This window comes from Aythya ferina, assembly GCF_964211825.1.
Source record: "Aythya ferina genome assembly, chromosome: 12".
In the NCBI taxonomy this organism is placed as follows: Eukaryota; Metazoa; Chordata; class Aves; order Anseriformes; family Anatidae; genus Aythya; species Aythya ferina.
Window position 1 is genome coordinate 212,925 of NC_140308.1, and position 22,169 is coordinate 235,093.

The 22,169-nt window shown below is 51.7% G+C and overlaps 2 protein-coding genes across 9 annotated transcripts; one reads left to right on the top strand and one right to left on the bottom strand.

The window, feature by feature from the left end:
• The first annotated feature begins 282 nt into the window (after positions 1-282).
• On the top strand, positions 283-14,728 carry ATXN1L (ataxin 1 like). 3 transcript variants are annotated; one of them, XM_084532954.1, is made up of 4 exons: positions 283-353; positions 597-2,197; positions 11,960-12,069; positions 13,778-14,728. In XM_084532954.1, the coding sequence occupies exons 2-4, from the start codon at positions 710-712 to the stop codon at positions 13,824-13,826; spliced, it is 1,647 nt and encodes a 548-aa protein (XP_084389080.1). In that variant the 5' UTR covers positions 283-353; positions 597-709; the 3' UTR covers positions 13,827-14,728. The 3 variants fall into 3 exon arrangements, 2 of the variants coding, with proteins under 2 accessions (XP_084389080.1, XP_084389079.1); XR_014697064.1 differs by lacking the exons at positions 11,960-12,069; positions 13,778-14,728 and adding an exon at positions 6,543-7,107 and having other exon boundaries at positions 597-6,318; XM_084532953.1 differs by lacking the exons at positions 11,960-12,069; positions 13,778-14,728 and having other exon boundaries at positions 597-7,107.
• Positions 8,702-22,129, bottom strand: ZNF821 (zinc finger protein 821). 6 transcript variants are annotated; one of them, XM_084532966.1, is made up of 9 exons: positions 21,991-22,040; positions 20,653-20,744; positions 18,386-18,579; positions 15,115-17,102; positions 12,721-12,846; positions 12,097-12,239; positions 11,416-11,520; positions 10,325-10,491; positions 8,702-9,617 (listed from the first exon to the last, which is right to left on the bottom strand). In XM_084532966.1, the coding sequence occupies exons 5-9, from the start codon at positions 12,800-12,802 to the stop codon at positions 8,963-8,965; spliced, it is 1,152 nt and encodes a 383-aa protein (XP_084389092.1). In that variant the 5' UTR covers positions 12,803-12,846; positions 15,115-17,102; positions 18,386-18,579; positions 20,653-20,744; positions 21,991-22,040; the 3' UTR covers positions 8,702-8,962. The 6 variants fall into 6 exon arrangements, with proteins under 6 accessions (XP_084389092.1, XP_084389091.1, XP_084389093.1 ...); XM_084532965.1 differs by lacking the exons at positions 15,115-17,102; positions 18,386-18,579 and having other exon boundaries at positions 21,991-22,126; XM_084532967.1 differs by lacking the exons at positions 15,115-17,102; positions 18,386-18,579; positions 20,653-20,744 and having other exon boundaries at positions 21,991-22,129.
• Between the last annotated feature and the right edge of the window lie 40 nt (positions 22,130-22,169).

Below are 22,169 nucleotides of genomic sequence, written 5' to 3' on the forward strand. Positions count from 1 at the left end.
TCGGCCGCAGGGCGCCCGGTGAGGAGCCGCCGGCTCCCCGCAGCCGAGGCCGGGCAGGGGGCGCCCAGCCGCTGCCCCCCGCAGCAGCGAGGTCGCCTCGGCAGCGCCCGCTCCGCTCTGGGGCCGCCCGCAGCTCCCGGCCCCGCGCAGGGCTCCCCCGCCCCGCCTCGCCTCCAGCCGTCGCCGCGGCAACGGGCGCTGCGGGCGGCCCCGGCGCTGAGGCGCTTCCGGCGCGCGGCCTCCCCCCGTCATCGCTGCGCGCCGCGGCGCGGGGCGGGGCCGGGCCGGGCCGGGCCGGAGGCGGCCGCGGGGCCGATGGGGGTCGCGGAGCAGGAGCCGGGCGATGGCGGCGGGTGAGGCGCGGCGGGCGCCGGGCGGGCCGGCGGAGGCGGGGCGCGGCCGCGGCGCCTCGGGCCCGGCGGGGCGGAGCGGGGCAGGGCGCGGGGCGGCCGGGGCCGGGGCCGGGGCCGCCGAGCGGGGCGGGGGCTCGCGGCTCCGGGGCCCGGGGCCCGGGTCTGGCCCCGTCCCCGCGGCTCGGGGCTCCCCCCGCGCGGCCCCGGCCCCCGGGCTCACGGCTCCCTCTGTTCCCGGTGCAGGTGAGGCGGCGGCGGCCGGCGGCGGGGATCCGGGAGCCGGCGTGCGGCAGCCCCTGCGGGCGCCCCCATGAACGAGCGTCGCGGCCGCGGCTGCCGGGACTCCGCGGGGCGCCATGAGAGCGGGCCACGAGCGCAGCCAGGAGCGCCTCCCGCCCAAGAAGCGGGAGCTGCCGGCCGCCAGCAGCGGCACGGAGGCGGCGCGGGTGGGGGGCGCCCAGGCCTCGGGCGAGGGCCCCGAGTGGGCCCGGACGGCGGGGCCGGGCCCCGCGGCCCTGCGCTACGGCCCCGGGGAGGCCGCGGAGGCGGTGGCGGGGCTGACGGTGGACCAGTACGGGATGCTCTACAAGGTGGCGGTGCCGCCCGCCACCTTCTCCCCCACGGCCCTGCACCCCGTGGTGAACGTGAGCCCCCTGACCCCGGCCTTCAACGTGACCTCGCCGATAATCCAGCACCCGGGGGTGCCCTACCCGCCCATCCACTACGCGCAGATCCCGCCGACGTCCCTGCAGCTCATCGGCTCGCATTACACGGTGCCCTACGCTGTCCCTCCCGGCTTCCTGCCTAGTCCTCTCCTGTCTCCTTCCACCAACCTCGCCGCCTCTCACGTCCCCCACTTTGTGCCATATGCCTCTCTCTTCACGGAAGAAGCCGCTCCTTCCCCCCAGACTACCTCTCCTACCCACACCTTCAACAAATCTGCTTCTGCGGTCTCTCCCTCGGGCCAGATGCAGCACCATGCTGGGACCCAGCCACTAGATACTACGCTAGGTAGAATTCCTGTTTATTATCAGATGTCCCGCCTCCCACCAGGGTACTCGGCATATGAGACGCCCACAGCAGGTGGAAGCCCAGATTCTTCTCAGCAAGACAGTCAGCTGAGTTCAGAGGTAGCTGCTGCCAACGGTGGACAGAGACATCTGGAGCACAACGTGGTGAGGAGGACCAGTGAGGCTGTGGACTCTGGCAGCAGTAAAGCCGAAGACTGTCTGCCAGGGGCTGCAGTGGGATGTGTGGTTGATGGACAGTTTCTTTCAGGTTACCAGACGTTGAGAACAGAGGTCTCTGTGCCAGCTCACAGAAACACCCCAGACACTGACCTGGAGGTCCAGAGGGTGGTAGGGGTGTTGGCATCTCAGGATTATCATGTTCTGGCAGCCCAGAGGAAAGATGACCCAAGCCCTTTAAACCTTTGCCATAGTATCTCTGATCAGCAGGGGGAGTCAAAGGACATTTTGAGGAACACGGTGGAAAGGGCCGCTGCTGGGAAGAGCCAGTCCAGGAGTCCGTATGTTGTATCCCCTGAAGAGATGGTTAGACAAAGACAATTAACCAAAGGAATGGTGATAGCCAACGGCAAGCCAGTACTGGTTCCCGTTGGATCTGAGCCCATCAGGTCTTCTGCTTCAGAAACCCTGGTAAGGCAGAGTCCAGACGTGCAGGCTCGAGGAAGTGTGCTTGAAAAGGACCCGGCACAGCTGCAGCCACCCAGCTCCTCACACTTGCCCTCCCACTTCATGAAAGGAGCCATCATCCAGCTGGCTACAGGAGAGCTGAAGCGGGTAGAGGACCTGCAGACTCAAGACTTTGTTCGCAGTGCAGAGGTGAGCGGGGGCCTGAAGATCGATTCCAGCACCGTGGTGGATATTCAGGAAAGCCAGTGGCCTGGCCTTGTCATGTTGCATTTTGTGGTTGGGGAGCAACAAAGTAAAGTGAGCATCGATGTGCCCCCAGAGCATCCCTTCTTTGTCTATGGCCAGGGCTGGTCCTCCTGTAGCCCGGGGCGGACTGCTCAGCTCTTTGCTTTGCCCTGTCACAGGCTGCAAGTGGGCGATGTCTGCATATCAATCAGTTTACAGAGCATGAATGGCAACTCTGCTTCTCAGGCTAACTACCCTCTCACAGATCAGTTGATATCTACTAGGGAGAGATCTGAAAGAACTGCTCAGGGGTCCAGAGAACCGTCTGACAGAGCTGCTGAAAGGAAGAGCCAGCCAGAAAGGGAAAGTGCAGCTCAGAGCTCTCACGCAGAACCCTCTCAGCCTGAGACTGTCACTCAGCACAGCTGGGCAGCCCCAGGCTTCCAAAGATACAGCACGCAGGCAGAGGAGCCTCGGCCCTCTCTGCTCCGTCCCTCTTTCATTCCCCAGGAGGTCAAGCTGTCTATCGAAGGGCGTTCTAATGCAGGGAAGTGATCCCTTTGAGGCTGTGAGCTAGGGCATGCCCTCCGGGTGAGCCTCACCTTCACTGGGTGGAGAAATTGCACACGCTTTGTGGCAGGTTCACCAGCAAGGCTGCCCTGCAGAACTGGATTAATTCCAGTTCAGTGGCTGACCAGTTCCTCTTGGGGAATCGAGAGGACTCCAGTGCCTCAGGGAGCAGCAACAGGCTAGCCGAGGTAGAGAAAAGGGACGTGCTCACGAGCTTGTGATGAGAACATCTGGAGGCTGGGGCTTTCTTGCACCTCCCTGAACAACTGACACCCTGCAGGGCAGGGTCTAAGTAAGCATTCAGGAAAGGTGGAGAGATGGGAAGGGCAGACGTGGCTTAAGGTAGAAAGTAAAATTGCTGAAGATATTATTCCTCCTTTTTCATGATGGGGAGAGATGGGTCCCCACTGGAGTTTAGGGGGCTCTACTCCCAGTATCCCCTTTCTTCACACATGCACTTTAAAAGGACCGTTCACCGATGGAGCTCTTGAGGGCAGGACGCAGATGCTTCTCTGATGGTTCTGTTTAATGTCTCTTCCACTGAATCCAACTGCTCTTTCTTCTTGCAAAGAATGTACAGAGATTTCCATGAATCACAGAAACTCAAGAGGAAGGACCAAAAGGATGGGTTTGGGTACAGGTGAATAGGGAACTTGAGCACTTGGGATGGGGCACGGGATGGGAGATGTCAGTTTCCTGCTTTGAAATATTTCTGTTGTCACCTAATTATTGTAATATTAGTCACCAAATCAAATATTCCTTCCCACGTTAATAACCTTAAAAACAAAATCTCTTGGGCTTAAGGCTTTTAAGGCTTAGCCTGTGGGTGAATGGGGCTAGGTTTTGTTTTGTTTGGTTTTTGTTTTTTTTGAAAGCTGGAGTCAGATATATTTAGCATTCTCTAGTGAGGGATGGAAACACATCCTTCGACTGTGAGAAGACCGAGACTATTTTGTAATTACATCAGAAGAAAACTTTACGGATGGCTAATTATTCCCTGCAGGCAGTTTTCTGAATAAACTCTAAAGAAACAAGCGTTTGTGCATGTGCAGGCAAAGTACAAAGCTTCAGCTAATTACAGTTCCATGAGTAATGTAGGGACTCTAGGGATTGCAGCATCGTAGCGCATTTCTGGGTGTTTTTCTGTTAGTTGTTCTAACGCAGAACTTTGGAGTTCCTCTGTAGAACAACACAGTAATATCAAGAGTAGCCTTCTTCACAGTGAAATCTAACAAATGTGTATTAATACCTCGTTATGGTAAATAACACTCCATTCGAGTGAAGGCTCCTGCAGTTACACTAATTTGCCCTCTCTGATGGTGTGTTATGACACTGGCTTTTGTCAAGGGTAAGAGCCTTTACTGACTTAACGTGGATTTGAGTATTCCCTGTATTACGGTGCCCATCACTCTGCTAGGACCAGGCTTTTGAGGATTTCTTCTCAGCGTGCCGATCCCTGCTAGAGTCCTGATGATGCTCCTGATGTTAGTGTACCATTTTCTGTCTCCCTTGTCTCATCTTCCTGAAGTTTTCTGCCAGGCATGCTGGACTGCTAGGGCTCTGCTTCTCTCTTTCCCCGAATGGCTTGTGTGTCAGCACTTCTCGATGATGTGGCTGCCCTCCTGGTCAGCTTCTGCGGTGCTGGTGTCTCAGGGTTGGTCTGAATACTCTTCAGAAACGTGTCCTGTAACCAACTGGCTTCAGTTGGCTGTGTGGCAGGGGCTTTGTGCATACGTGTTCTGCAAGCGAGAGAGTCTCCAGAAGGGTTCTTCCATCCAGGCCATTGATTATGATTTCCTAGCAAATCGCTAGCCATTTCTGTTGCCTTTGACATGCCTGCGCCAGGAGAACAATTTATTTTCAGGCCTTAGTTAAGATATGCTTTGTTCATGCCTTCAGTGTTTGTGCCTCATGAGGGTTTCTCCAGGGTGAGGATGCTGCCCGTGTCACACGTAGCTTCCCCAGAATCACAAAATGCTTGTGGTCTCATCACCTGCATGTGGAAATGCACAAGGTCACAGTGACACTGTCGTGTGAAGATTCTGCCTCCTTCGACGTGGCAGCTGTGGGGTGCTGCCTTTTCGTGGCACAGGAACATCCTTGCCTGGGCCCAGGTGCGCGGCCTCATTCCCACGTGTGTTCCGCAGTCGCTGTTCATCGGACTCTCCTGCACAAAGGCCTTGCCTGATGCTGGTTAGTGCTTAATGCTCAGGATAGCCAGGGTCTGTGGCCAAGAGCAGAAGACAGAGGAGCCCGGCTTCTCTTGCCTGTTCTTTGTGTGGCGCATGCAGAGGGACTGAGAGCTGTGGCAGGCAGCTGAGGAAGGGATCTTGCAGAGGTTTGGCCAGTGAGTGCGGAAGGGACGTTGTGTGCTCAGAGTGTTTGTGCAGCTGGACGGTGCAGAGCCCCGGTGTGCCCATTCAGACATGGAAGTCTCTGTCTTAGAGGGTTTGGAGAGCCTGCCTCATGTCCCGTGTGTCGCTGTACTCACTGCTTCTAGGTCTTGGCCGCGTGGGGCGGTGGTCTGAAAAGGCTGGTGTATGAAGCAAGATGCCGCGGGGCTAGACCAGCTCTGCCTGGGGCAGCTGGGGGTTGGGCGGGTGCTCGTCCTGGTGTTTCCTTGGCTGCTGGCTTGGCCATGCATCTGCTGAGTGGTTCTGTGGTCCGTGGAAGAGGCCAGGGTGTGTTTGTCCTTGGGGCTTCTGTCCAGGCTCCCTGTGAGTCCCACTGTTGAGCATGGTTCAGCTGCCAGCTCTTCTGTTCTCTGGAAGCAACGGTTTGGAGCACATCTCATGGAGGAGGCATTGTGAGTAATTTGGGCATCTGGCCGCTTGCCCCAGGGACTGTGGGTAGGAGGGGAGTACCGGAGACCCTCTAGCCCAGCAAACAGCACTCATAATCACTGGAATCTTTCTTTACTGGGTTGGACTGTGTTGCTCAGCTCCAGTGGTGGCTGTTGGGTTGAGTGTTCAGGCTCTCTCGAGACAGGGAGTGTGCGAGACAGGTTCTGCTGTGGGCAGGAAGGCTGTGAAAGAGCCCACAGAGGAGGCATTTATTTCTTAGGTTTACATGGATAGGGGGAGATAAAGCCAGGAAGACGTTATGGAATGAGCTGGTTATCCAGGCCTTTCTGCTGGCAGAGATGTGACAGGCTTCTCAGAAATACACTGTTTTCCTGCTGCTATTGTGAAGGGAGGGAGAGCTGCGGTCTGTCCTACCTGAAGGAGGAGGCGTCCTGGCCTTGGTCTTACCCAGCTCGCACGGAGGCTGTGGGAAGAGTCTGTAGGTTGCAATAATGGGTGTCTGTAGCCATCTGTCCCATCTCATGAAACATTCCTCGGGTCAGCTGCCCATCAGAGGCCAGGCCTGCTCCCAGGCCGTGTGTACACTGTTCCCCCAGGAACACAAGACTTGCTCCAGGTGACGAGCGCTCATCACTACCAGACTATGCAGAGGAAGCTCTGTCTGGAAAGGAGGAAAGCTGCAGGAGCGCCTCTGCCTCTCCTTTCCAGCAGGTGCGCAAGTATAATGCACTTTTCACATTAAGTGTCCCCATCCCTCCTGTCCCCACCCCACACTTGAAGTCACTTTCCCCAGTAGAGAACTAACGATCCTTGTTACTCAGAAAAATATTTTAAATGAAACTACAGCAGCTTGAGTAGCCCAAATGCTAGTTCCTGCCCACAGCAGTCCATGTGCCTTTCCCTAGCGTCACTCACAACTGCTCTTTGCCTTTCAGGCTGTCCCGGGCCTGAAACTTTACAGAAGCTGCTCAGATGGCTACGAATGCACATTCTGTACAGAGTTTGGCCCAGGGTATGTTCCATGTAGGGCTTAAAATGCCGATGGTCAAGACTCCTCCATGGTCTTCACATCTGTCCATGGAGGACAGGACTTGTCCCGACGTCCCAGGCTGCTGCCACCCCACCCTGCAAACGCGCCGTGCACGTTCTGGTCGCTTTTCGCTTTCGTGGCACCTTAGAGCCAGGGGAGGGTCTGCGCATGCTAAGCAGAGCAAGGCATGTGGCACTGGGGGAACTGGCTGGGCTGCCCTGAGGCAAGGAGGTCTTTGTAGATAAGTGCTGATCCCTCAACTATAATCCCAGTTATGTAATGGCTGTATTAACATGTAACCGACCGCATTGTATCTAAAGCCTTAGAACTAGTCAGGTGCTCCCCTCCAACCTTGCTCCCACCCCATTCCTCCTACCTGATCTTTAACAAAGCATTAATAATTCTAAGGATAATCTCTATTTTGTTGTGCTTTTTTTGTAACTGTTTTAAATAAATCAATTTGTACTGTATATTTGTACTTTTGGTGAGATCCTTTTTCCTGTTTTACCATTTTAAGTCTGTACTTGGCTACACACAGATTGTATTTTTATTGTTAATGCTCTTATGAATATTGCATTTAACTCGTTGACTCTGTAAACACAGTATATATCTATATCTATATATATCTATATATAAACCAATAGCTTTTCCTTTGGTGTTTGAGACTTTTTGCTCGTCTGTGGCATCAGTGATCATTTGAACGGGGGTTCTCTGGTCTTACACAGTGATCTGGAAACTGACAAACACAAGGTAAAGGCAGACAGATAGCTTGTAAGCTTTAAGTCTGCATTCAAATACTTTCGCTTTTCTGTGATCTCCTTGAACCCCTTTGATACAATGGTTTTGTTAGTAAATATTGCTTGGAATAATCATAAGGTGCCAGGGAGGTTGTGGTAAAAGCAACCTCAAAAAAGTGTACAGTTAGCACAGCAAAGCTATGTCTCTGCTGGCCAAGCAAAACACACAATGTAGGGTAACAGCAATTGCTGCAAAGAGCAAACTGTTGGCTTGAGTGTGAAAATGAACAGAGGTAAGAATAAAAGTGAGATCAGCTCACAGAACAAAAGAGGATATGGAGAAGGTAACATAGAACTGAATAGATCCTTGCCAGACCTGGTGCCTTTTCCCAAAGAGAGCAAGGCAAGGATGGCTCCTGAAAATCCAGATGAGAAGATAAAACAACTTCTCTAAGCTGAGGAAACAAGCTGTTACAGTGGCATGTTAAAGAGTGTAGGGTTCAAAAGATTAAAAGCTTTTTGTAGTGAGTGCCCACAAGACTGTCTATAAGGTTAGTTTCATGTCATGAAAAAATGCAGCATGGTGCACTTCAAAGGCAACTATTTTAAGCAGTTAAGTAGGACTTCAAAAGAGTTGCGGCAAAAGTTTTTCAAGCTAACTAGAGGGAAAAAATCAAGTTTCTAAGTCACTGAAAAATGACTGGCTCTGTCCTCTCTGCAGCTCCCTTCAGGTATTTCCAGGCATGGGCAAGATCCCCCTAACCATTCTTTTCTCCAGGCTGAGCAATCCCAGCTCTTGCAGCCTCTCCTCAGAGGACAGATGTTGCAGTCCCTTTGGGGCCCTTTGCTAAACTCTCTACAGCATGTCTGTGTCTCTCTCACTTGCAAACCTGAAATGCTGTTTAAGTGAAAATTACCTTGTTAATCAACTGGCAAGCTGCTCCTTGTTTGCTTACCTCGGTCAGCCTTTCTGTTATTGTCTATATGAGGTATCTTAGAACAGGAATTACTTCCTCTTAGTTTTTCCAAGTACACTACGGCAAACAAGCACATAGAAATAGTGTTAAAGGGTGTGCGCAGCCATTTGCAGGAAGATGGCATCCTTTTTTGCTTCAATTTTTATGGACACAAGCAGTGAGGTATGTATTCCTGGAGGAGCATGGGACTATCAAAGTCCCCAGCTCCATTACTTACGCTGCTGTAAATAAGTTCCTTTTTCAGTGAGGCAGGCTTTTCACCTGTAGCAAAACTGCAGCAGCCTAAACCCATCCATGCTGCAAGGGTCCAAGAACAGGACAAAGTACAAAAGGTAAAGAAGGGGACTAAATAAATGTGAAACATTAATTTATTTTCCCACTGTTCACAAGCTGTGGCTGACCCCCACAGCAGCCTGTATCCTCAGAATCTGCTTCCACCAGGGCTACTTTGGCAGACATCTCTCAGCTCTGTTCTCCTCCTGTGTTCAGGAGAAAGTCGGAACCATCTGTGGGGGAGAGCTAGCCAGGGACCCACAACAGCCTCCTGAGCATAGAAGCCTGCTAGTTTGCCTGCGACAGACGCAGCAGTGGCGGTAGTCTTTGGCCGCAGCTCAATGCAGTGTACTGTTGCTCTGCTCCTCAAAGGTCATTTTGCCCAGCAGTTGGCTCTCCAGCTCTACGTTGCTCACTGGCAGCTGGAAGAAGTTCATTTCAGCTGCCAAAGCTGCCATGGCAGAGGGGTCCTGGCCAAACTGTGCCCGAAGCATCATGTCCATTTTCTCCAGGCGCCGCTTCAGCCTCTTGGCCTCGCGTTCCCGGATGAGCCGGGCCTGCCGTTTCTCTGGGGTCTCGTTTGCACGTTTCAATCGCATGGCTTCCCGGTCTCGCTGCAGCCGTCGCGCCCGCTGTTCATCTGTCTCTTGCATGCGCTGCAGGCGCTTAGCTTCTCGATCCCGCATCCGTCTCACTTCCCGCTCCTCGGGAGTCTCGTTGTCCCGCCGGCTCTTCTTGGCTGTGCGCTCCCGCTCCAGACGCTGCAGCCGCACTTCCAGGGGCTCGTTCTGCCGACGAAGCGCCCACTTTCGCATGCCAGGTGTCTGTGCCTCCAGCAGCTTGCGATACGCAGCGCAGTTGTTGCACACTAGGAGGATGCTCGCAGGATACACAGGGGTGTGAAAGGCAACGTCCTTCCCCTCGACACTGGAGGGGCCCTCAGTTTGGGGTGCGGGCAGGCGATCTGCACTGAGCACTTCTGGCAGCTTCTCACTGGAAAGCAGAAAGTGCAGAGTGTCAGAGACTTGGTGCTGACAGGAGGGACCTCATCTCGGACTGACAGGGAGGCTGCAGTGAACAGTACCCCTAATAGTGCCCATGACAGAGGCCTGTGCTAAACCATCCCTGCCCACAAACACATCTGAATACCTAAAACCAATCAACAGCATAGACAGGGGTAGGAACAGGGTTAGCCCAGAGCAGTACCTGAGTTGGAAGAGTGCAAGGGCAGGAATTAACCAGCAAGCTGCTACTCCCCATCATCTCTGGATTTCTCCATTCCCTGTTCCCCTAGTCAGTGAATAATCTTCCACCAGGGAGGACACAAATAAGGAACATTTTGGTTTCTGCCTGTAGTCTTGCTTTGGAAATGAGGAACTCATCTGGGCAGCACAGACCCTGTCTGATGGACTGATCAGCAAGGAGAGCAACGATTGTTCTGTGACAAGAGTCTCAGTGCTCTGAAGAATCCTACTTCTTCACAGAGCTAAGAAACACCCTTTTAGCAGCACAGCTCGTGGAGATTTTTGCAGGTAATGTGGAGCTGCAAGGAGGAAGGGATCCAGGAAATCTCAGTCATTGTGGGTGTTCACAGCTGGCCTTTAGTAGGGCATAGACATGATTCCTGTGTCACTTAAGGCAACCCACCTAATCTTTTCTGTGGGTACCCTAGCCCACTCACCAGCCAGGGCGACCCTGACCTGTTGAATGTGGCGTGGCTGGTGAAACGTGCTCCACACACTGCACAGTTTGACAGCTGGTCCTCTGAGTGGATCAGGAGATGTCGCCCAAGGGATCCTGGTGAGCTGAGGGCTCTGCCACATACAGGACACATGTAGCTCTTGGCGCTCACCACAGCTGCAGTGTGCTGCAAAACAACCACTAGGTTGTTAGTTACAAACTGCCCAGCTCCCTGCCCAGTTTGAGGTGTGCTAACAAAATATGGCAAACCATTTAGTTCAGCCTCTTGGAAAAGGATCATTTAACCACTAAAACCTCTGGCTTACAGCTCCTAGACTAAGTGCAAGACATTTGGGATGTCACAGATCAAATACCTTCCTGCAGTTCAACAGCAGTGCAAGAGAAACAAGTAGAGCCAGAACGCTCAGATCATACGACCTGCCCCTTGTTTTCAGAAAGGCATCTAAGCAGCTGGTGTTGCTAGAAAAAGCATGACTGCACCAGCAGTAGGCAGGATGCTGGGGAGGGAAAGCTCACTATGATGGTAGCTACAGACAGTCAGCTGGTGCAGATAAGTGGTCAGTTCAGCTCTCTTTCATTCCTTCTGTTACAGACTTTGATGTGCTGGGAGGAGAGTACTGACAAAAATCCTGTAAGATCCCGGCATAGATTTCCCGCAGTACTGGAATTGTTTCAGAGGAAGAACTGCTGTTTTCATGGATAGGAACCGTGATAAAGGGACAGAATAAAGAACCAAACGATCAAGAGGAGGGTTCCTTATTTCACTGAGTGATGTAAAAATTGCTTCTGTGTTTGATCTGAAAGAACTGTCTTGTCTCAGCCTGCAACTGCTTGTAGTGACTGCCTGGGGATGGAGCTGTGCTCTCCAGCTGTGCAGACTGGTGCCTTGCTGATTCTTTCACCCAGGACTCCCTGTGGATTATCTGCTATAAACTTCAGTCACATCCTAGATAGGAGGATCAGTTCAGCTCTGTGACTGCAAAAATCAGAACAAAGCCGTCCCATGCCCTTGCCCAGGCCTGTTCCTGAATTTGGGACAGCTGAGCAGCTTAAGGCCAGAGACATCCCCCCATTTGGAACCAACCCCTACCTGGTACACGTGCGCAATGAGCTGCTCTCTGCTTCCACATTCCAGCTGGCAGAGGGGACACTGGGACAATCCCAGCATGGGGTCAGCATTCAAACTCTCGGTAACCTAAGGGGAGGGAAAGACACCTTGGTGTAGGGCACACAGGTCTTCACACAGCCACCCCACCCTCCCTTAGTATCTAGTCAACACCTGCACACAGGCCTTGCCCAAATCAAGTGCTGTGCCCAGTCCTGCTGGGGCTGGTTTGCTGTTCTCCATCTAAAACTTCCTTTATGTATCCTCCGAGCAAAACTCCTGCTGCCTCCAGAAGCAAGAGAAGCCTTGTGGCCCACACTCGCACCCATAATCTTGCCAGCACAGTGCCTCTGGTAGGCAAGGTCTGCTCTGCAGCAGAAGGGAAGGGGAGATCAGTCAGAGAAAGGTGCCAGCACTGAAGGAGGTGGACAGACCACGTAAGCATCTCAGCAAGGCAGGAGAATAGCAGTTCGTCTCCTGTTCCTGGCAACCCAAGAACACCTCACACCATTTCCACTATTTCCTCCAGCCAGGAGATACTGTTTGGAGGAAGCCAGAGTGGGGACAAGGGAAGAAATCACCCCGAGGAGAAAAGATGTGTTTTCACCCAGCGCCCTCTCTTCTTCCTGGGAACTTGAGGTGAGTGCAGTGCCAATATACACTTGCCTCATTTTCTCTCATCAGTGGGGTTCCAGCTGCAGGTTTTTCCACATTCTCTAACTCTTTCTTCACTTTTATCATTGAACCATCCTCTTCAGAAGTGTGGGAAGAGACTTCATCCTGGGTGGTTTCATCATCATCACTGCCACCTGAAACATACAGAGCAGTTACTCCAAGTGTCAGGGCCCTGAGGGCACTAATAAACCTTAATTGTCTTGACAAGCCTCATCTGGGGCCATCTGCTCACACCCACTGACCAGATGCTTCGTTTAAACTTCAGTCCCCAGAGTACTGCATGGAGCTCCTGGGTCTGTCCTGTTAGCCAGCCTTGCTTGGCAATCTGTGGGCAGAGCCCGTTGCTGTCAGCACCCCGCTCTGTGGGGTGCACCCTGCTGGTGAGCTGGTTGCCCAACCTGCGCTGTGGTGGCTCCGGGCCCACCTACCCTTAGGGAGCAGTCCCACTCTTGTTGGCTGATGCGGAGTCCTGCACAAGAGCCAAGGGCTAACCCAGAGGAGATGAGTAAGATGGTCCCCAGAGGACCCCCGCAAGCTGTGCAGCACCTAACCTCAGCCCTCGGAAGAGTCTCTCCAGTCCACTACCTTGCAATTACTGGAAGGGGCAGAACTCACTGCTGCTGGAGTCATGGTCTTGCAGTGGATGAATGGCTGGCCTTTGGTCCCCAAGAGGTCCAGGAAAGCTGTTTTTCATCATGGCTTGGCGGGCTTGCTCCTCCAGCCCTGCAAAGACTTGCTCCCCTGGCAGCCACAAGGACAAAGAGTCAGACTAGTGTCGTTCCATTGATTTTACCACAAAAGCTTACCAGAAATGCATCAGGCGTGAGGTGGCTCACCTGCACTGCGCGGAACCTCTGAAGTCACCTTTCTGAAAGCATTTAAGTAACCGCTCTGCTTGCTGACCCCATGACACCAGCATTCTGTACCTGCTGATGCAAGTGTAGTCCCTATGTCTAGATCAGTCTTGCTAAGGGAAATGTTGGATGTCAGGCTGGTCTCTAAATCCTGTTTATATACTGCTCTGGTGACATGTAAAAAAGCCTGCAAGACTCCACATACCTGCCATATGTGCCCAGGTGACTTCCTCTTCTACCAGACAAACTATCTGCCAATAGAACTGCAGCACAGCTGGAGGTGGGGGGGAAGCCACACGGGGATGATAACAGTATCCCAAATCACGCATAGTGTTATTGGGCTCTTCTAAGTCATTACGTCCTATTCCCTGCTATTGCAGGCAGGGTGATGGTACTGTGACAGATCAGGATATTTAGAAAGCAATTCAATCACGTTAGGATCTGGGAAAACACAGACATTAGTGCTTGTATGATTCCCAAATTAGGTTAAACTGATTTTTAAATACAGGCTCTCTTTTTCTCTCTGTATCCTCCTTGCAGTGTAACAGCATGGCAAACTAAATCTGCATGCTTGCCTTAATTGTGGTCTTCCAGAGTTTAATCAAAACTTCAATTAATATCCTAACTTTTCTCCGCTGACAGGATCCGTGTATAGTATTTGCCATGTTTCCTTATCATGCGCTTCCACTGAAACATTCTCAACATTAGCTCAATTACCATGCAGCGTGTTTGTGAATTTCTTTAGTTATTAGAAAGTTCCTTCATAGCTAGGTAGTAATTAACCAAATAAAATGCTGGCTCTCCTACGTTATTTCTAGGTATTTGGAGAGAGCAAATTGGTGGGGAGAGAGAAGGATCATTAGCTGAATGCCCTGTGCTATGTCCACTGCAGCATACTGGCGGCCCAGTAGTTAGAACATCACCACCTGGATCACCAGGCAACAGCCCAAACCATGGCATGTCCTGGACATTCTACAGACGTTGGCTGTCGCCAGAGCAGCATCAAGTTGCTACTCTGCAGCACCTGCTTCCTGCCTGCGGTCCGCTGGGCTCCTCTACAGGGTGAGCAAGCACCCACCCATTCACGTTGAATTCCCTTTCCTCTCTGCACTGTTCAGTGGTTCTTTTCTCTCATCCATTCTACAGACAAAATGCTTCAGCAGACTGAGGATTTGTAGAGAGATATTTGATACTGATATTTTTTATATCATTTTTCATAATTTACACTTCTCCTTCAGGACATAATTATTTTTTTTCTCTTGAGAAATTTGCAGAGAAATAATCTCTTCCTGAGTGCCTGGCATCTTATCTGTTTTCCACAGTGGTGCTAAAACCAAGGGCTGTCCCTTGTGTGCTGTCACCACCTTCTCTCCCAGGAGGACTGGGGACAAGCTGCCCCTCCAGAAGCAGCTGGTGCTCAGAGCTCATCTTCTTCCACTTACGTGACGGCTAACTTGCTTCACTAACTTGCCTTGCCCAGATAAAATAAATCTCAGCGATACTTTATATACTCAAAACAGAAAATTAAGGGAGTGAACCCAGAAAGCTGAGATGCTTGTTTAGGTGCTTGTCTGCTGCATTGGCAGATGCTGATAATTAGTACCTCAACTCAGCATGAGAACAGGCAACAGCAAACACATTGAGAGAAAGTGATTACTTGAGCTCCTCTGAAAGAAAACTTCCTACAGCAGTGTCTGCTAGGGAAAGCTTCCAGTTCCGTAAAGTCAACATTAATATTTACATTAAAATAAACAAATGACTTTGTTTCATATGTAGTTATAACTTGTTTTTATCAGTGGGTGAGCTGTGAGCACTTGGGACAAGGTGCTAGAGTTCCCAAAGGGCTAGCTTTTGGATTAAATTTATCAGCTTGTTTGTAACTCCCAGGAACTACTCAAAGCACAAATGCAGAAATAGTATGGAAGATGCAGTGCATTTTTAACATAAAACAAAGAAGCCAAAGAGTAGCTTTTGGAACCAAATTGCACCTTTTAGTATAGGGCCACAACTGGCATCAGTGTAATCAGGGAATTTAATTCTTGATCCACTGAGAGAACACCAGTCCTGTTCTAAGGAGGGGTGTATTCCCACATACTAAACTGTTTCAGCCAGCTTAGCCCCATGTTCATACTCACACTGCCTTTCTGGTGCTTACCTCAAAATTTCCGGCATTGCGTTAAAGAGCAATAATTTACGGAAGACTTCAAAGACCTTCAGAAGTTTCACGGAGACTGAGGGAGAGGAGTTTGAGTTCCCACCATCCCCATGGAGGTTTCCAAAAGCATTTGAAGGCTTTTTTCATTCTTTCTCAGAAACACGAGAAAGGTTTCTGTAGAGAGGACTTGAGAACACAATCCACGTTGGCTGAAGAGAGGTGCAGGAGAGCACCCTAAATCTATCTGCCACGGAAAGCAGCAGGCACTATGGTGAATACTGGGACATGTGCCCACGTTGGAATGCATCCCAGTGCTGAATGGTTTTCATAACCTGGAGCGCTGCTTTTATGTCTGGACCACATTGGTGGGACTGAGATACAAACTGTACGAACAGCGGACACTACAGAATTATGGTGCCTCTCCAAGAAGCAGATCTCCACAAACCACCAGGTTAAGAGCCCAGAGACAAGAGCATTGGAAGTCAAAGTATGCTGAAATGAGGAAACCCATGGTATGCAGGACAGATGTGAAATTATGGTGGAGGATGTGCTACCCATGACAATTGTGAAACAAGACTCCAAACATTACCACGACTACTAGTGGAAGCAGTTACACGTTTGTTTCCTTTTCCCTTTCTCCTTCCAGATGGCTTTCGTTTCTACTGAGCAGCAGCCCAGAGATTAATGGCAGAAAAGTTCCTGCTCAGACACACAGACCACATTGGCAGGCTGCAATGTCACGATTTTAAAAATCTGTGATCTTTAGAGGAGACGACTGAGGGGACTCTTCCTATCAGTAACACTAACACCAATCACAACAACCAACAGAGCGATCATGTCTGCCAGTGGCCTTTCTGTACAGTGCACTCAGAACCAAGCTAACACTGACTCAGTACAGTGCAGAGAACTTTCAGCTTACAGCCAGAAACACAAATGGTTAGCCAAACCAGTGCTGTTAGCACTCAACATCTTGTGCATTCTCCACTAGCCTGTATCTAAAAGGCATCATGGGATTAGGGAAAAAAAAAACAAACCAACTTTTAAAAACTCTTTCACTTATACAAAATTTCTTATTATACTAATATGGTCTCAAAAGGAACTTAGAGAAGAGTGTTTAGTTCATCTACTGATAGACTAAGTCCTACTTCAGTGAAACTTTAGAGCTGTAAGGTTTGACAGGTACAGGGTTATGTTTTTATTGTTTCCGCACACACACGCTCACATACAGACACTTATTCCCCCACCTCCAACCCCTTTTGAATACATTTGCATTTATGTGGAAAGGGAGTAAGACAGGCAACAGCTTTAGGATCACCACTATCAGTGAAGGACGTTGTGCTCAATATTGAATTCACAGACTCTTCTCCAGAATTTTCTTTATTAAATACAAAAAGGGCTGCAGGCTGACCACAACACCAGAACAAATCACTGTATTTGTTTTACAAACAGCTAGAGATGTAGGACAGTGAAAAACTCATACAAATGCCTCTGCTTTGCATTCCAGTTCTCCTCTCCATAATCTTGTAAGTGAGTGGGATGCCAGGAGAGCAGCTGTGGAGGTAGGGGGGCAGCCCTGGGGTACTGCGTAACAGGGGCAGTTATGACTGCTAGGACCTGGTGGTGCCCCAACTTTGCAGCAGCCAGAAATGATTTTTTCCTGAGCCCTTTCCTTCTTGAACTGTATGAATGCAGGATAACTCTCAGGTGTTCTGGAAAATAAACACACAAACAAACAACCTCACCCCCAGATCCACAAAACAAAAATAAAAAGAAACCGCATCGTTCCCCTGTCTTCCTTCCTAAACAGAAAAGTCTCTCAGAGATGAGCCACTTTACTCCCTCCTTGTACATCAATTTAAAGTCCCTGTTCATGTAGGTCTTCTCTGTGTTCCTTTCCTGGACCTGAAATTTGCAAGTCTGTCCACCACTGTGGATCTAGTCCACCTGCCCCATCGCTATTTGGGTTGTCCATATTGCTGTAGTGGTTACTGAAATGAAAAACAACAATTGAAAGAGTTAATATAAGCGCAGCCCACAGAGCCCTTTAAGAACCAAGGATTTTGATGCAAGTAACAATTTTTGCTCAGTTTTGAATGCTGGGTGCTATTTCTTGCAAGATACTTTCTTTTCAAACTTGGAATATTATAGACAGCAGAATTCAAGAAATACTGAAGAGTACAGAGTGTGTGTGTATCAGAGGGAGAAGGAAGGAGACAGAGGATTAATGGGACACTGGGACCATGCTAAATACAGCTAGGAAATGTCCATTAATTTGATTTTAAAAGGCTATTCTGAAGAGATCTAAAATAAGCACCACTTGCAAAGGGTAGAAGCCATAGAAAGAGAAGCAGCTCATGGGACAGCAGGGAGGGAAAATAAAAGCACGCTAATACCTGAAGCAGAATTCTTGGCAAGCTCAAGAACAGTGGAGTAACCCATAACAGATGGAGTGACAGTGCAGCAATGGATGGGCTTGAAGGCAAGATCAGATGATTAATTGCTTAGAAAGATTTTATACTTTTACACTTTTGAGTCTGGGAGAAAATAAAGACAGAAACGGACGAATGAAGATATCTCCACAGGAACAATGTGACTGTATTGCATTTTTCAGTTCAGTGCGAAATGGGCAATGCAATAAGTATATTCCAGTATTACAGTTTTATTTCTTACCACATTGTCAGGTGAGAATGTTTTTCATGCACCATGTGGCAAAACAAAATTAAATTGTTAAGAGCCAATTATGTGCTGCAGCCCTGCCAAAGGGAAACAACTACAATGAAAGCTGTAGATGGACGGGCCATCACACACAACGCTACGTTTACGATAACAGTAATTTTACTGTTGTTTATCTACTATTTTGAATTTCTTTACATATCAACTTCTATTTAAAACGATTTGATCTGTAACAACACAACTTCCCAGCCAGTCACTCTGCATGCCGAAGTGCTTCTGTGCTAAGTGGGGTCAGCAGTCCCTGTTGTGAGAGGAAGGTCAAACAAGGGCCATGCCAAGCCTGGAAAGTAACCCTGGAAAGAGGTGGCATTGAGCAAGCCAGGGAGAGGAGACTGTAGCTGTTGCTTGCCCAAATGAATCTGAGAAGGAAGATAACATGGAGCAGCCAAGCAAGGAAGAAGTGGGCACCATCCTCCCATGAATTTGTCCAGTTAGATATTCACAGTAGCATTTATGCGAATCCAAAAAGCACTTCCCCAGCCCCACAGCCTGCCAAATCAGATCCCAATTGCAGACAACTGCATAAAAAGCTGCATACCTGCTGTCCCTTTTATTCCTCTCCTCCCAAACATTTCAGTCCCTGTGAAGAAGTCTCAGTAACGTGCCTGCTATGTCTCAGCCTGATTCCTCATTCTGCTGGCTCACCCAGTTCTTGGAGATGATGTTCTCTCCGATTTTCCTCGTCATTCACCAGCGCACTGGCATTTCTGGGCCCTCCAGATACACAGCAGGCTAGGTAGACAGAGAAGTCCCAACGATTTGGTGGTGTTCATCATAAGACACACAAGATTTCCATCCCAAGGAGGAGACATCACCATTGTAATTTTCTTGTATCTTTCAGTCCCTTTATTTTCTTGTGATCCTACTCGCTGCTTGTGATGACTCCTACTGAATGGTTTGTCTGTAGCTTACGCATTGCACGTAAAAGTGGTGAACCGGTCCCAAGTTTCCTCTCTCTATGGCCTATCTCACGCCCGTCAGTAGCCTTTTTGCCAGGTGGTTTCCCCAAGACTAAGGCTGGTGATCACTTGTATTGCAGATTAAAAAGCAACGTGCAATGTAAAAATGCAACAACTGAACTCCATAGCATGTATAGTCCTGTACACAGCAGTACAAGCTTCTGGAGGACATAACTGTTGTGCAGTGGAGTACAGAAGAGAAAACAGCCCACCTGAACGCCATGGAAGCTCCACCTACACCTTTAGAGCTGTCATACCCCTTGGTCCCCACGGCCGAGGGACCATAACTCTACACCAGAGGTGGCAACATACATGCAAGCTTTCTACAAGTCTAATCTAACCAGCAAGAGTAGCATCTGGGCGCTCTCAGAAGCAAATGTGTGTGGACAGAAGTGTTACTGGCATTGTAGGAGAAAACACGGGTCGTCTAAAGTTTCTCTAACTCCAAGCAGACAAACCAGTCAATTCCAAGCAGACAAACCAAAGCTATACTCTGCCCACTGTGGAACCTAGCACACAGAAGCAGGAATGGGAGAGCACGACTCAGCACAGCTACCAAAAGTTACCTCTACATCGCCCTCACGCTAGCCAGCAAGGAGCTTTTTCAGCTCTCCCACATCCACCTCTTGTTGCCTATGGGGCCTTCAAATCCCACACAGAGGTAATTCTCCCCACTACACTCAGTGAGCGTGCGGAGTGTTAGGTTACATCATGATGTGTTTTCTTCTAGCAGAGAACAGCATGCATAGATTTCTGTTGCCATATCCATACATAAAGGCACCACAGAGAAACACACAGAAACGTGCAAGCCAGCAGCATCAGCAAAGTAAGGCAGTTGCTAGGGCTGCAGCACTCAGCTCTCTGTCCCACAGTCATGACAGTTACCACAGCTTAGCAATAACCTAGGCCCCCTCATCTCATCAGCCTTGCTCTCACATGTCTACAGAAGTGGGAATTTGTTCTCCTCATTCCGGCTCAGATTCCAAACACGTCTCCAGCTACAAAGCTGAGTAGTTTCAAGGGTATAGCTTCAGACCCTCAACTTCCCTCTGCTGTAGTCAGTCAAACAACAGCTGTAGATGGGCAGATTCCCCTTTGCAGCTGAACATCCCCACAGCTGTCTCCGAGTGCTGCTAACATCTCTCTGTAGCCTGCCCACAAGAAGTGCTGATGTTCAGCATCTTCAGTCCGTTCACTATTCAACAAATGCCAGGTTCTTGACAATGCTGGAGAAACAGCCTTGTCCTCTCAGCTCTGAGAGGACAAGTATGATCTGACAGATAGCATTTATCTGTCCATTGATTGACTTAACCACTGCCTATTCCCTGAAAGGATAGAGCAAATGGCTTTATTTGCATTAGCTGGTAGGAAATTGAGGTACAGCGAGATTAAGTGACACGTCCATGCCAATCTGTTTAGTCTGTGGTAGAACAAAGATCAGAAGCTGGGATTCCCAGGCTTTCAGCTGCACACAGACCACCCTACCTGGAACTTCCTTTCCCAAGACTGGCCAGAGCCCCAGATTCACATTTCTTAGTATACTACCTTGCACTTGTGACAGTGCGAACGCAAAGCAGAACTGCAGGCCCTGTGCATACACTCACCTGCACACCTTTACAGTGTCAATTGTTTGGTCAAGCCTATCCCTGTCCTGCCGTGTCAGGACTCAGCCAGTTTCCCTGATGCACAGAGCTCAATTTCTCTTCTTACAGGCCGTAAGAGAAACCGTGAGTAACCATTCCCGCACAGACTGCACCTCTTTTCACCATTCCCCACCTCCCCTTCTCATTCCACAACAATCTGTCTGGGGCAGGGATCCCACGATGCTGCGTAACATAATACTCACAGTGAACTTTGTTAGGAGTGGTCTGTTTCCGACGGGACATGTTTCCCTGACCTGGGAGCACAGAGCGTTCGTTCCCTCAGCAGAGGGCTCACCTGAGAAGAGAAGAGCCTGTCACACACACCACTGGAACCTTCTGAGTCTCTGGCCAAACACAGCTGGGCACCTCAGGGTCACTCCCCATCCTTTTGCCTACAGGGCTCATTCTGCATCACCACAACCACGGCGCCGGCACCCAACACGACCCACAAGCGTTTCACAAACCACCATGCATGGGCAGCCCCACCCATCGCAAGCAAAGTTCCGAGCAACCTCGTACCTGGCGTACCAGCAGCCGAGAAGGCCCCGCTTCAGGAGCAACCGCGCGCTCGGCCTAAATCCCTGCCTCCCTCCCGTCTGCTCCCACGGCAGGTCAGGCATAAACCTAATCACAGCCACCACCAAACCGACCCAGAGAGAGGAGGAGGGGACAGCCGGAGGGGCCAGGCGCCAGGCACACAAAGGCACCGACCGCCTGGCGGATGCAGCTCCAGGCACGGAGGCAGCCACTGCTGGGCTGGCACAGGCAGCCCCAGGACAGGGCAGGCCACAGCCCCGCCGGCACCCCGCGAGCAGGCTGGCCTCACGGCCAGAGCTGAGACCGCCCGCGAGCAGGCAGGGAAAGGGGAGCGGCCGGGCAGGGGGCCCGCAGCCAGCCGCTGCCCCTCGGCCCCGGGGCGGGGACACGCCAGCACCCCGCAGGCTTCACCGGGGAAACATCGGCCCCTCCGACCGGCGGGGAAGGAGTCGGTGCCAACAGCGCCCGCGGGCAGACGGGCAAAAGGACTGGAGACGTTCACCACAGACAGACAGACGGGCAGACGGACACAGGGACGCTGTCAGCCGCTGACAGGCAGACGCGGGGATGCTGCCGGCCTCTGACAGACGGACTCGGGGCTGCCGGCACCCCCCGGACAGACGGGCAGGCAGCGGCCCCGGCCCCGCGAACGGAGCCCTGCCCGCGCCCCCAGGATGCGGAGGACGCGCGGGGGAACCCGGCACGACGGCCCGGCCGGACAGACCGACCGACAGACTGACAGACAGACCGACCGACACACCGCCCGCCCGGCCCCCGCCCCGCGCCCCCCGGGCCCCGGCCCCGCCTTACCCGCGCCGCGGAGCCGCGGACAGACAAAGGGCCGCGGACGGACGGACCGGCAAGATGGCGGCGCCGCCAGAGCGCGCGGCGCGGGCACGGCCCCGGGGAGCCCCCGGCCCGGCCCCGGCCCCGGCCCCGGCCCGGCCGCGCCCTCCCCGCCGCCGCTCCCCGGGCCCCGGCCCCTCGCCCGCCCGAGCTCTCACCTGCTTCTCATGGGCGCGCCTCGGCCAGCGGGCGCCGGACGCCCGGGAGCGCCCCGCCGCGCGCCGCTCCTCGCGGGGCCGCCTCGGGGAGCCGCCGCCCGGCCGGGGACCGCTCGCCCCGCGCCGCCACAGCCCCGGCACCGCGCGGCCGCGGGCAGCGCCGCCCGGCGGGAAGCCGC

Coding starts and splice junctions, on each gene's coding strand:
- ATXN1L (XM_084532953.1), top strand. CDS start 710: ATGAGAGCGGGCCACGAGCGCAGCCAGGAGCGCCTCCCGCCCAAGAAG.
- ZNF821 (XM_084532965.1), bottom strand. CDS start 20,692: ATGTCCCGTCGGAAACAGACCACTCCTAACAAAGTTCACT. Junction 12,847..20,652: donor CACTCCTAACAAAGTTCACT/GTGAGTATTATG, acceptor TGTGGCTGCCAG/GGGAGCAAGTCTTTGCAGGG. Junction 9,618..10,324: donor AGCCACGCCACATTCAACAG/GTCAGGGTCGCC, acceptor TCTGCTTTCCAG/TGAGAAGCTGCCAGAAGTGC.